At 45.9% G+C, this 14,635-nt stretch overlaps 1 protein-coding gene and 1 pseudogene across 3 annotated transcripts in view; one reads left to right on the plus strand and one right to left on the minus strand.

Annotated features, from left to right (window-relative positions):
• Positions 1 to 336: 336 nt before the first annotated feature.
• LOC129625165 (S-phase kinase-associated protein 2-like) lies at positions 337 to 13,401 on the minus strand (annotated as a pseudogene).
• The window catches only part of XRN2 (5'-3' exoribonuclease 2), a 62,797-nt gene continuing 61,417 nt past the window's right edge, over positions 13,256 to 14,635 (plus strand). The window contains exon 1 of one of the 3 annotated variants that reach the window (XM_055544108.1): positions 13,256 to 13,474. In XM_055544108.1, the coding sequence (XP_055400083.1) occupies positions 13,400 to 13,474 (75 nt within the window). In that variant the 5' untranslated portion in view covers positions 13,256 to 13,399. The remainder of the gene's footprint in view (positions 13,475 to 14,635) is intronic. The other 2 variants (XM_055544107.1, XM_055544109.1) reach the window with 2 other exon arrangements.

Below are 14,635 nucleotides of genomic sequence, written 5' to 3' on the forward strand. Positions count from 1 at the left end.
AAAAAGCATAGAACTTAGGCTTTTAAGGGTATAGCAGTGAGAATCCCAGGGACGGGGGAGCCTGGTGGGCTGCCGTCTATGGAGTCGCACAGAGTCAGACACGACTGAAGCGACTTAGCAGCAGCAGCAGCAGCAGCAGCAGTGATAAAAGCTTTCATAATCATTTCTAAAAAGCAACACTTCACAGTTTTGTCTCTCCAATGGTTCTCTAATATACTTGTAGAAGGAAGGCAACAGAAAATCAAGAATAAAAATAGCTGAGCTCTCCACAGTTGGGCTTCCTGCCTACTTTTCCTGTTCAAAGAAAAGAGGAGACACCATCTTGCAACAGATGCATCATAGACAACTGGGCTTCTCCAGTGACAGTCAGCATTTGATGCCCCATATCCCTTGGTTCTTGTTGCCAATGGTCAGCCTGGCAATGGTGGTGAAATGGGGGCAATTAATCTGTAGGTGAGGGAGGGCTTCCTTTAACAGTTGAGGGTTACCATCCAGCATGATTCCAAAGACCTGTAGTGTTTTTAGTGTGGGAATTTCTCTAAGTTCAAGAAAAGTTTCAGGTATTATGTCATAGCACCGACTGAGTGCTATGTTGGAGGTAGCTGAGTTGGTAAATATCTAGAAAGCAGTCACTTTCAACATAACACTATCACTTAAGTCTAGGTGGACAAGATTGGGACATCTTCCCAACTGAGGCAGAGACATCTGATCTCTGCAGATTCCTTTGGTACCTGCTGAGATTCAACTGGATGATGGTCTCCGACACGTATGCTGCTGCTGCTGCTGCTACTAAGTCGTTTCAGTCGTATCCGACTCTGTGCTACCCCATAGACGGAAGCCCACCAGGCTCCCCCATCTCTGGGATTCTCCAGGCAAGAACACTAGAGTGGGTTGCCATTTCCTTCTCCAATGCATGAAAGTGAAAAGTGAAAGTGAAGTTGCTCAGTCATGTCCAACTCTGTGTGACCCCATGGACTGCAGCCTACCAGGCTCCTCTGTCCATGGGATTTTCCAGGCAAGAGTACTGGAGTGGGGTGCCATTACCTTCTTCCGACATGTGTGCAATAGCCACCTATACGTGCTTTTCAGTGAAGTCAAAGCACCAAGAGAGTTTCAGCTCAGCTCATCCAATCTGGAACAGCTGCTCAGCAAAATCTTCAGGGCAGATTCAGAGAATCCAGAATGCCCAGAAAGGTTGAGTTGCAGTAAATTTATTTTCTTAGCAAGATTATCAACAATGGGATCAGAAAGCTGGAGGCCTTCCAGGCTGAGATTCTGCAACTTGGAGCAGTGAGACAGAAGGCCGTGGAGGGTAAACACGTCAATCACTGAGTTCGACAGGTCCAGGTGCTGTAGACAAAAAGGGCTGAAATATTCAACTAACAATTGGTCCATAAATGATCACAGGCAGCGGAAGGCAACTACCCGTCAGGACAGAAGCCGACCAACCACATCTGAGTAGAGGTTTCTGCCCGTGAGGTCTACAGTCTGCCAGAGAGACTCATCAAACTCTAGATAATGCTGTCTCTTAGCAAACGCTGGAGACTTTCAGGAGTTCAGGGAGGCACAGACAGGAAAAGATTCCTAAGAGTAGCTCGTCTGGAAGGGAGTCCCAAGAAATAGCTGGAAAGTTCTCTTGTTTAGCTTAGGTCTGCAGATAATCGCAAAGTCCTTGTCATTCCCTTTGCTTTTCAGCCATTTTCATGGGGGACTCTCTGGGTGGCCCAGGTTTGAAAGCAGTTGCTGGGGGATATTCTCACTGTCCATCTTCTCCTTCTCCAGGGTGGAGGCCCCCATGCCTGAAAACAGTCAGAAGTCTAGAACCCCATCCCCACGTGAAACTGGTGGTGGCATTGGTCCTCTGGCCGGGTATCTCCTGGAAATGTTTCCTGTGTGTGGCATCTGCAGGTTGGGGAGTTTTAAATGTGCTCATTAATTGCAGAGGTGCCCGCCTCCCAGATTCCCACTTTGGCCTGTCAGTTCAGTTCAGTTCAGTCACTCAGTCATGTCTGACTCTTTGCAGCCCCATGAATCGCAGCACACCAGGCCTCCCTGTCCATCATCAACTCCCGGAGTTCATTCAAACCCATGTCCATTGAGTCGGTGATGCCATCCAGCCATCTCATCCTCTGTCATCCCCTTTTCCTCCTGCCCCCAATCCCTCCCAGCATCAGAGTCTTTTCCAAAGACTCAACTCTTCACATGAGGTGGCCAAAGTACTGGAGTTTCAGCTTTAGCATCATTCCTTCCAAAGAACACCCAGGGCTGATCTTCTTTAGAATGGTCTGGTTGGATCTCCTTGCAGTCCAAGGGACTCTCAAGAGTCTTCTCCAACACCACAGTTCAAAAGCATCAATTCTTCGGTGCTCAGCTTTCTTCACAGTCCAACTCTCACATCCATACATCACCACTGGAAAAACCATAGCCACCAAATAGATAAGTAGATGGCAAGTGCCAATTTGTAGTTGACAGGAATACCAAAGAAAGGTGGAGGGGCAGAAATTGTAACCAAGAAGTACCCCTTGGGGCTTTCCTGGGTTGGGGGAGGGACATGTCTCCCCCCACCCCCATCCTCTGCTTTAACTCCTCTCGTAGCTCAGTTGGTAAAGAATCTGCCTGCAGTACAGGAGACCTGGGTTCGATCCTTGGGTCAGGAAGATCCCCTAGAGAAGGAAATGGCAACCCACTCCAGTATCCTTGCCTGGAAAATCCCATGGACAGAGGAGCCTGGTGGGCTGCAGTCTATGGGGTCGCAAAGAGTGGGACACGACTGAGGGACTAACACACACACAAACTATCTAGATAACAGTATTGGATGCAAATTTCCTGAGTTGTTTTAAAGATGTAAAAGCCTCCCAGTCTCCAACAAATATAAGATGTTGACTATTTGAAGACCGAGATCACAGAGCCCCAAGCCTCCTGGAGCCTAAGGACTGATACTCTGAATCCCTGTGATCCCATCCTTCTGCCTCAGCATCAGCCATTCAGATAACTGCACAAGCTGACCTCAGACCTGTGACACCACTCCCTTCCCTGGTCCTAGAAATGCTTTCCCGAAACTCTTTTGGAAACTAGAGGTTTTTCAGGGCAAGAACTACCTTGTCTCCTTACATGGCCCGGCAGTAAAACTTGCTCTGCTCCAAACTCTGACCTTTCAGTTTGTTTGGCCTCACTGTGAATCGAACACACGAACTTGCATGAACATGGTCTGATGCTGTCTCGGGGTAGACAGTGTCAGAACCTAGTTGAATTGTAGGACACCCAGCTGGTGTCAGAGAATTGCTTGATGGAGAATTGCAATTACACACTGAAACTGGTGTCAGAAGCATGTATGTTAATTATAACCCAATGTTAGGGCTTCCCAGGTGGCGCTAGTGATAAACAACCCCCCTGCCAATGCAGGAGACGTTAAGAATCACAGGCTTCATCCCTGGGTTGGGAAGATCCCCTGGAGGAGAGCGTGGCAACCCACTCCAGTATTCTTGCCTGGAGAATCCCATGGACAGAGGAGCCTGTCAGTCTACAATCCACAGGGTTGCACAAAGTCAGACATGACTGAAGCAACTTAGCACACACGTGCACACTCCAATTTTAAAGAATGGAAAATAGCTTTTCTTGACACTAAAATAGAGACCACACCCCACTCTCACGCTCTATCCCTAGGCCCTGTTTTATTTTACTCCATAGCACTTATCACAACCCAATTACATGTTGTTTCTTCACTTAGTTGCTCCCTACCCCAAGCAAGACTGTAGAATCTAGGAGAACAGGCCATTTTTGATAAACACCCAGCACCTGCAAAAGAGGCTGACACAAAGCTGTGCAGTCAAGATCTATCAAACGTCACCAAATGCACTGAATGACCGCAGTCATTGGGGCGGGAAGCCCCATTCAGCTGCAAACAAGTGGCAACAAGCTGTGTATGTCAGCGTATTCAGTGAAGATCACAAATGCCACAGGCATTTGGACAAGGAAGGGGTGTCTAATACTGGATGGTTAGAGCCAGAAGAATCCTCAGAGGTGACTGGGTTTAGCAAGTGGCTTTACAAGTGAGGACAGTGAGGTCCCAAGGAGGCAAGAGGCTTATTCAAGGCCACACAGCAGTAGGTCGAGTCAGGCCAGTGACTTGGGTCTCTATGTAAACTTAAAGCTCCACATGTCTTATTCCTCTCTCCAATGAAGCATCTTTTAGGGCCATAGCATCCGGATCCTGACAGTGCTGATTGGCTGGGCAAAAACGAATGAGATTTCAGGAAGAGACTATGAACTGTAAAAGTCAGGCTCACATGCTGTGGGATCTCTGGGTACTAGACAGAGGGAGACGTATTCTTTGGAGCTTTATTTGATTTACCTTGGGTCATGGGATCAGCTGCATGAAAAATATTTCCAGTCTTTGGTATCATAAAAGCCTGTTTTTCCCAGACATCAGCTAAAGTGCTCACCGTAAAAGATAGAGGTTTCTAAGCCAGTTCTGCTTAAGTAAGTGATCCTGTGATAGAAAGATAGAAACACGTGACTGCCATTCACACACAGAAAAGCTTTCGGGTTCTTACCTTTGTTAACTTTCTGAGAGCACTAATTAATTTGAGGCATTCTCTCATGGTGCTGGACTAGCTCCCACATTGTACAGCTAGAATTTGAACCATGACTCATTTCTGCATTACACAAGTGTCCAATTCTGTCTTAGTTCTTATTCAAGTTTCTTGAGTGATTCCATTTGAGTAACATGTTCTAAGACAAAGATGTGCACTAGTCCAGGTAGAAGATTCATTTCAGAAAAGAACACGAGGATTTGCAGAACAGTGGGAATCAGTTTTTTTAAAAAATACAAGAAATGAGAAATGGTGCTTGCATGCTTTCTACACCAATGCACTTTCTCCTTCAAATTGGCATGGTTTTAGCAAATTTAGCAGAGTGAGCCACTGGTAATTTTTTTAAATGCACAATTCTTCTCCCGGCCATCCTTATTTTCATCTTCATATTTAGGTTTACCTTGAAGAGTGAAAGTGAAAGTCACTGAGTCGTGGCTGACTTCTTGTGACCCCATGGACTATACAGTCCATGGAATTCTCCAGGCTATAATACTGGAGTGGGTAGCCGTTCCTTCTCCAGGGCATCTTCCCAATCCAGGGATCAAACCCAGGTCTCCCACATCGCAGGCAGATTCTTTACCAGCTGAGCCACCAGGGAAGCCCATCTTGAAGGGTGTTAACGACAAATTGGCAAGAGTGTCAACTACGAATTGGCACTTGCCATCTACCTCTACAGGATTAAAGCATGTGCTGCTGATTTTCGACACCCCCTGAAAGGAGTTCAGGGTGGAGAGCAGTAATGGACCCTCTGTGCTCGGGGTGGGGTGGGGGAACTGATAGAACACATCTCCAGATAGTTAGATATTTTCAGGGGCCAATTTTATGAGCCCAGTTTTTACATCTTCTTCATCTAGAAAAGCATGAAATTCTTCATGGTGACTGCTGCTCCTCATGGCCATCAGAAACCTTCTGTAAAAAATAATGTGCTTAATTCCATGTACTCCACCTTCGCCAAAATCACATATGCACTGACCTTCCCCCTTGCCTCTTTGGAGCAGTTTCTCAGAGCTATCTGAAACGCTGTCTCCCAGGCTACAGTCCTCATTTTGCCTCAAACCAAACTTAACTTGCAACTCTTGCACTGTGTATTTTTTAAGTTGACAAGAGAAAACAGCTGAGTGAGACAGGGTGAAATAAACCCTTTCTTTTTCTTCCTCTTTGTAATCATTATGAACTGTACATTCCAGTTTTCCTGTTTGTGCTTCAGATAAAATTGTATCAGCCCATGTGGTCACTTCATGCTCCCTTAGAGCTGTCTACTTGCCCTTTCTAGACTGCTGCAGTGACCCACACCCGTCCTACGGAGACTCTACAAATGTATCTACTACTATGCCTTGCTCATAGTAGATGCTCACTAAATGCCTGAAGACTGAATCTGTGAAGAGAATGCCCTCTGTACTCCCCACCCTTCAAAAAGAGGATGTCTGAAATCTTACAAACATGCTTGGAATGTTTAGAGACAAACAAAATTTCAGGATTCATGATATCTGTGATATTTGTCTTAAGAATGTACATAAGTCACACATCTAAGTTAGGACTTAAACCTTTGGTGGGTATGTGGTCGCAGACAACAAGGCAGAAAGAGGAGGAAATCCATGTGTAGTCCTGGAAGCACTGCCACTTATATTTGGCTCAGTTGTGGACAAGCAAGTTCAATTGTGTGTGAGTGAGTGAAGTATAAGTATACTAGCGAGGTGGAAAAGCAAAATAATGAAAAGCAGATGGCAGAGGGCCAAAGATGCTAGTCTAAGGAGTATGAATTCCACTCATAGAAATCAGAGAGCCTCCTAAGGTTTTAGACAATGACAAGAATGCTCATAGAGGCCATGCCTATAATCATCAAACATATATAACATAAATGTTGCTCGGTTGTGTCCGATTCTTTGTGACCCGGTGGACTGTAGCCCACCAGGCTCCTCTGTCCATGGGGATTCTGTAGGCAAGAATACTTGAGTGGGTTGCCACGCCCTCCTCTAGGGAATCTTCCCAATCCAGGGATTGAACTCAGGTCTCCCACATGGCAGCTGGATTCTTTACCGTCTGAGCCACCAGGGAAGCCATATATGTTACCAGCAATTCTTATTCCTAGTATTTTCTCTAAAGAAATGAAAAGTGTATTTGCAAACACAAAAAATTTGTACATGGGTGTCCACAGAAACTCTATTCCAAAAAGCTAGAAACAATTCAAATATCCACCAAGAGGTGAAGGTCCAAGAAATTGTGGTACATAGACGTAACAATTAACAAAGGATTGATTCACAGAATATGGATGTTTCAAAACCATTACGCTGAGGAAAAGACGTCAGACAAAAGACTACAAACGGTAGGTTTCATTTATAGGAAAATCTAGAAAACAAACAAAAAACTTGCCAGGTGGCGCTAGTGGTAAAGAACCTGCCTGCCAATGTAGAAGACACAGGTTTGATCCCTGGGTCAAAAGGATCCCCTGGAGGAGGAAATGGCAACCCACTCCAGTATTCTTGCCTGGAGAATTCCATGGACAGGGGAGACTGGCAGGTTACAATCCATGGGGCAGCAAAGAGTCAGACATGAATGAGCACACGAGCATGCACTAGAAAAACTATTCTATTGGGACAAAATGCAGATTAATTGTTGCCTGAGGCCAGGGGTGAGGGGAGGAGTTGTCACCCCATGCACAGGAGTACAGGGAACTTTGTGTGTGTGGGGGGGCAATGGAATTATTCTATGTCCCAGTTGTAGTGGTGGTTTCACAAGTATATACATTGGTCAAAATTCATTGACGTGTACACTTGAAACGGATGCATTTCAATGTATGTAAATTAAAAGGAAATGAAGTTGGTTTAAAAAAAAGAAAACAGAACTATATTTGGGCACAGCACTACTTAGGGCAAAGGAAACAGCATAGACTTTCCTAACGTGATTGTCTTTTAGCCTGAAGGTGAGGTGTAGCCTGTGACATAGAGGCCCTGCTCTGTAGCACCATGGACAGCAGCATGGGGGGGGGGGGGCAGTGCCAGGTGGCATGGCCAAGGAACCACATGGTCAGAAAGGAGCCAAGAATGCCTCTGTGTGTGTGTGTGTGTGTGTGTGTGTGTGTGTGTATGTGTTGAGGGAATGGGATCCCTGCAATTAATTAATGCATGTCGTTCTAGTGAAGATCTTACCTACTGGCTCATCCTTCAAGATTCTTTCCTGTCCTGCTTCCCATGAAGTCTTATTTGAGCTCCTGACCACACCAGCCTTTTCCTCTTTCTGTCTTCTGAACTCTTACAGTTTGTTTAATTTGTTTGGAGGTAACTATGGCCTTTTTTTTTTTTCTTCTTGTACTGCTCTTTCAGTTGCTTATGGCTACTTAGTTTGAAATGTGGTTACACTTTACATCATCTTCTACTGCCAGGCCCTGAAGAGGGAACCACTGTCTGGATCCCCCTCAGTGCCTCCAGAGAAGTCAGGCAGTATTTGTGTATGTTCTTGATTCATGTTGGTTTTCACTTCCTAAAACTGGACTCTGTTAATAATTTGGCATAAGGAAGAGACAGCTACAATTCTGTTATGATTGAACTTAAAGGCTAAGTAGGGAGATACTGGGGCTTCCCAGGTAAAGAACCTGCCTGCCAATGTAAGATACGTGGGTTTGATCCCTGGGTTGGGAAGATCCCCTGGAGAAGGAAATGGCAACTCACTCCAGTATTCGTGCCTGGAAAATCCCGTGGACAGAGAAGCCTGGCAGGCTACAGTCTACGGGGTTGCAAAAGAGTTGGACATAACTCAGTGACTAAACAACAAGAAGAGATACTGAGGTTTGTGAACCCTTTGGTAATTCATCTCTGTTTCTACTTTAATTGACTGATGATAATTTCTACCACAAAGCCAATACCCTATTCAGGTAATGTTGTCTCTGCAGCAAACTGAAATCAAGTTGATGTATTTCCCTGATGATTTCATATCTCCAGGATTTTTTTTTTTCAATCCTGAATTTCAGCCAGGGCAGTCACATTTGTATTCGAAGCCTGCCAACTCTGGCCAGAAATCAGGTGTCCGCTTAAGACACACCTTGACAAGTGGATTAGATGTTCCAGTGAAAGGCAGATAAATGTCACTCATGTCACTATAAATAAAAGTCTAGGCCTGCTTATCAGCTTGTAGGGTTGAGGTTGTACCTTCAATACTTCTGAGTGCTTCACGCTTTATTATCCTTGAAACGAGGCTGTTTCCCTCCAGTCTCTCCACTTACACACCCAAAGGGAATTATTACCATTTGACTCCTTGAAACATGTGCCTTCTGTCAGTGTCTTGTCTTTTGCTTTAGGAGACAATATAACCTGTGGCCTTAAACAGAAATCTGCCAGGATCTTCTGAAATGTCATATTATGGGATGAAATGTAGCAGGAGCCTTTCACGGTGCTGACCGACAACGTCTAGTACCTGCTTTATAAGCAAATCACATTCTAGGGGACTTTGACTGTTTGGGGTTATGTTTTAGAGCATGGGATTTGTCACTGAAACCCATGTAATAATAAGTATGATTTAGATTTGTGGTTTTGGTCAAATCCTGTTCTTTGAAACCAAACTATGTACAGCCAGCCAAACTTTGCGAAAATGTCAGTCACAACGTGTCACACTTACAAACATACAGCATCAATTCTAAAAGCATCTGAGGGATACAAGGCCTTGAAAAAAAAAGAGAGATTTTTGTGGTTGGAGAAATTGAGAGATGAGGCATGAAAAAAGGCTCTAAAATGGCCACAGAAATGTAGGCCACTTAATGCAATTTAACCCTAATATCATTTCATTACAGTTTCCCTTTCTCAACACTTTGGGGTACGATGCTCATTGTTTAATGTCTTTGGTTAACTTAAGGTGTGAGCACAGATGGAGAAAGTTGAGAGGGAAATAATCTTTCTGAATACATTCATCGATGTGTACAGATGGAGGCCTTACAAATGCATCTTTCAGTTATCTACATTTCTGAGCTGCATTCTGAAGTTCAGCCAGGACAGGACTGCATGGGAGCAAACATGCTTTCACCAACGTCATGTTCATCTGTACCCGTGAATTACACTTGGTGATGATGATTGCCTATTGTGTTGTGTGGCAAGGAGCATTTGAGACAAGATCTCAACATATCAAAATCCTAGAAATCTGAAAAAGTAGCTTTGGATTGGGTTCTAAGAGCAGAAATTTGTTGATTCTATTTCCATTTCTTATGTCTTAAGATAGAGGTTCTCAAAGTGTTTGGCCTTGGGACTCCTTTATACTCTTACAAATTATCCAGCACCCCAAAGAGGTTTTGTTCAGGTAATTATACCTGTCAATATTTACCATGTTTGAAATCAAACCTGAGAAAATTTTAGAATATTTAAAATGCTAAAATAAATAATTATTAATTCATTTAAAAATAACAAGAAGCCCTTAACATGCTAACAGAAGTAACATGCTTATGAAAATAACTATTTTTCCCAAACCCAGATTAGTGAGGAGATTGGCACTGTTTTATATTTTTTGAAATTCTTCAGTGTCTGACTTAACAGAAGACAACTGGGTTGCCACAGCTGTTTCTGATCGGCAATTCATTGAGAGATCCCATCACATAGCCTCTAGAAATTTCCATTATATACTTTATACACTTGGAGGATGAAAGTGAAGACAGAAAATCACACATTTTTTTGGCTGTGCAGCATGTGGGATCTTAGTTCCTCAGCCAGGTGTTGAACCCATGTCCTCTGCATTGGAAGCTTGGAGTTCTACCCACTCGACCACCAGGGAACTCCCCCAAATCACATCTTAATATTATTATAAGAAGTTTTAACATCATGGACGCACTGAATGAATCTCTGGGATCTTAGGGATCCCTGAACCACATTTTGAGAACTACCGCTCTCAAAATTCAATTCCATGAAAATATTAACAATCTATTGGATGCTTATCACAAGATCAATAAAGACACACCCCTGCCTCCAGGGAACTTACAATGTCTTCTTCCACACACACCTCATTTCCAACCCAATCTCACTGAGATTTCAAGACTCCTTGTTAATCTATTTCCTCCCTATCATCTCTGACTACCCCTTTAGATGACTAGATCTGTATCTTTTTAAAATGTCTGTAGCAATTGTAGAATTGTGCAGTTCATTTGGGGTATTTAATAAGACTTGTGGTATGAGGCTTGTTTATTATTGGTCAAAATGTGACTTAATTACTTCACTTATTTCATATGCCGTGGCTGTACCTTGTCCTTGCTAGTGATGGATAAGACAGGTGATGGTAGCAAGACAATGATTTATTTTGCTAATGGTGCCCACATAGGCAGCAAAGGCTGTGGACCTTAAATAGATATTTAATAATTTGATTTGCAGCTTAACTAAGGAGTATGGCAGAGACAATGCTGTGTTCCCCCATCCTGTTTCCTTTTTCTATTATTGAGTACTGCAAAAGATGAGATTGGGAAATATTTCCCCACAATATTTCCCAATCTTGTCTTCAGCTGGGAGCCAAGTGATTGGAATTTGGTCAAATGAATGTAAGTAGAAATTATGTAAGCCACCATCAAGCCTAGCCCTTCAGAACATTCAGGGTAGCCCTCCTGCCCTGCCTTCCTTTGGTAGTGGCTGTGGTGGTCACATGTTGAGCTAACAGAACCACAGGATGAAAACAGCTGGATCCCTGAGTCACCACGTGGAGGACAAACAGCCCTGGAGGGAGCTCAACCACACTTTTGGTCAGCTGATGAGATTTCAGCCATTATTTATTATCCCAGCAAAGCGTAGCTTGTCCTGATATATTAGAAGAAAGAGAATATTTACAGATGAGATAAGAAAAATGTAAGATGCAATACCACACGTTAGAAGTCAAGGAGAGCTATGGAAGATGAGAACTGGCAGGAGCCTTGGGCTCTGTGCTGGGAAAAATTTATGGAGAAGAGGGGAAGTGGAAACACGTAGGATTTGAGCTGGCACAAAGACTCTTTCCTATGCAAAGGAGAGGAACTTAGCTCCAAACAGCTTAGGGCAAAAGGATCATTTATTGGCACGTGGAAATAAAGAAGAGGTTTACCAACCAAACTGCAGGAAGAGGGATTTAGCTGTACTCGAAACCCACTGCAACCAGGGACTAAATCTGCTTCTCATTGCAGACCGGCAATAAATCCCATTCTGATCTTTCAGCCTCAACCATCTGGGAGGTGCTGCCTCACCTTCCTTATGGCTTGAAGTTGAAAAACGCTGGGCAAGGACTCTCAATGACTCAGTTTTCCCAGCTAACCATCCCCATACCAAATGCCTACTGTACATGTGTGCCTATGAGAACATAGCACTGCCCAGGAAAGTTAAATACTTGAGGAAGGGCTCTTTGTAGGAGAAACGAGGGACTTCACCACAGACATAATTCCAGGTAATTATGTTCTTAGGTTCCAGGTTTTGACTGTTCTTAGGTAAAATATGGGATAACCATTTCTCTAATTTCCACACCAGTGGTTTAAACAAAGTGGCATCAGACCACAGAGAAGGGGGGCAATGAATACTGCCAGGTGGCAGGGAGAAACACTTCCCTAGAGACCTCTTGAGGTGAGCCTTTAGGATTGAGTGTGATTTGTCAAGGCAGGAGGGGATTCCAGGGAGACGGACTTCCAGACTTGAGCAAATTAACATAAATTCCTCCTCTTCCATGCCTCCCTTCTTATATGTTGGAAAAAAAAAATGTATTTAAAGCCATCAGAAAACAAAGGATATAAGTATCCTGTTAGTGCAAGGACAGAGTATTAAATGATCTTTACTTGGACTGAAACAGAAACGGTGTGAATAAGCAAGAGACTTAAGCCCCCTCTATCGCGGCCTCTCGTCTGTTACAGGAAGATGATGAAAGCACCCTCAGAAGACCCAAGTGACGATCAAATTTGATAATGCCTTGCTGCTGCTGCTGCTGCTGCTAAGTCGCTTCAGTCGTGTCCGACTCTGTGCGACCCCATAGACGGAAGCCCATCAGGCTCCCCCGTCCCTGGGATTCTCCAGGCAAGAACACCGGAGTGGGTTGCCATTTCCTTCTCCAATGCATGAAAGTGAAAAGTGTAAGGGAAGTCGCTCAGTCGTGTCGACTCTTAGCGACCCCATGGACTACAGCCTACCAGGCTCCTCCATCCATGGGATTTTGCAGGCAAGAGTACTGGAGTGGGGTGTCATTGATAATGCCTTAGCCAATGCTTTAGCACAGTGTAAACTTGCAAATAAGTGCTGGAGAGTGACACCAGCAATTATTTTACACTCATAAATGTAGCTGGAAGGTTGAATTACATGCTACATTGCATTTTATAACCAGTGATAAGTGAGTTGTTTACGAAAACCAGCCGTCATCAGTGCAAAATACTTAAAAAAAAAAAAATACGGTTGCTAACCCAGATTCATGCTGTGGCATAAAATCGGGAGAAAGCGGGAAGCAGAAGTAACGAGTGCGTGTGGATGCTTAGATTCTACATGAATCGAGGTGGGTGAGAAGGAGGAAACCAGTCCGCCAAGGTTCCCCTGGAGCAGCCTGGTACGCAGGGTTCCCGCCCGAGGGTCGCTGGTTGCCGGGGAAGCTCCGAGTCCCGTGCGGCCGAGGACGACGAGCCACGCGGGCCACTGCTCTGGGCCACCCCCTCACTAGCCCCGCCCCTTTCCGGCCCCGCCCCCACCGGCCGGCACCTCTTTCCTGGTCTCTTCGGCGGCGGCGCCGTGACCTAAGTTCCGGTCGCCGGGCGCACGTGGGCGGAAGCGCCGGTGCCCGCCGCGGCTCGTCTCTCTGGTTACCGCGCGTTCGCTGGCCGGGCCGCCGCCCGCAGCTGTGCCGCCGCCATGGGAGTCCCGGCCTTCTTCCGCTGGCTCAGCCGCAAGTACCCGTCCATCATTGTCAACTGCGTGGAAGAGAAGGTGAGGGGGCGCCAGGCGGCCGCAACGCCGACGCCTAGAGCACCCCCCTGCACCGGCGCGCGTGCAGGCCGCGGTCCCCGGGGGGCCCGCCGCCCGCCCGCGGGGCCCGCGCCCGCTGCCTCCCCGGTCGCCGCGGGTCGACGCGCGTCGTGGGCGCGGGCGCTCGCACTCCAGGCCCGGGAGCGGCTCGGGCGGCGCTAGAGCCACCCCTGCGCTGCCCGCGGGTTCCCGGGCGGCAGACCCCGCCCACGGCTTTGTCTCCTCCCGGGGCGGCCGGCCTGAGAGGCTTTCGGCTCGGGGAGAGGCAGTCCGTCGGTGTCGTGTTAGGGGTCGCGCGGGGAGAGCAGCGCCTCGGGAAGGTCTCGGACAGCACTCAAGTCCGCGAAGGGGCCCCTCCCTCGTTGTCTGACTGCTGGGCTAAGCCTGCCTTTGACATTTTCAGGGTTCCTGGGCGCGCTCGATCGGTGCTACGCCTCTTGCTGTTGGTTTCTTGGCATTTCTTATTGGTCGTTTCCAGGTTTCTCCGTCCGGTTTCGATTTGGTACCCGGGATTTCAGTTTCCAGATCGGGGAGGTTCAGGGACACACGATGCCCTGCTTTTGAACGAAATGCCCAGCCGACACTGGGAACTTTCTGCTTAGGCTAGTGAGGGTTTTTTTTGGGTGGGTGGTGGGGGGGAAGGTTTGTTTAGTTTTTGTTTGTTTTGGACAGGTAGATGGGTCTCCAGACCTCATTCATCATTCAGTGTGAGATCTTGACCTTGCTTAGTTCCTGTCCGAGGAAAAACCGAAACTGATGGTTCTGATGAAATTTCCAGTACCGCCTGTGTTTTTCTCAAAGAGAAACTATGGAAACAATGCTCATGTCCTTTGCGTTTAAAACTTTTCTTAACTTTATATCTTACCTCCTTTCTGCTCTGCAGGGATAACTGCTTTAAACTTATTTTTGGTTCTGTCTCTGAGTGTCATGGTTATATTTGATGTATTGCTTCTGGATGTATCTGTGGAATTGTAGCTGTGTTAGGAGCAGTCACTTGCACAGGCCCCCGCCCCCCACCCCACCCCACCCCACCCCCTAATCAGTGCCTTTATTCTTCTGATAAACTATAGCGTTAAGTAATATTTTTTTTTTTTTCTTTTTCCTCTCCTATACAGAGTACTC

The sequence above is a fragment of the Bubalus kerabau genome, chromosome 13, assembly GCF_029407905.1.
Source record: "Bubalus kerabau isolate K-KA32 ecotype Philippines breed swamp buffalo chromosome 13, PCC_UOA_SB_1v2, whole genome shotgun sequence".
In the NCBI taxonomy this organism is placed as follows: Eukaryota; Metazoa; Chordata; class Mammalia; order Artiodactyla; family Bovidae; genus Bubalus; species Bubalus kerabau.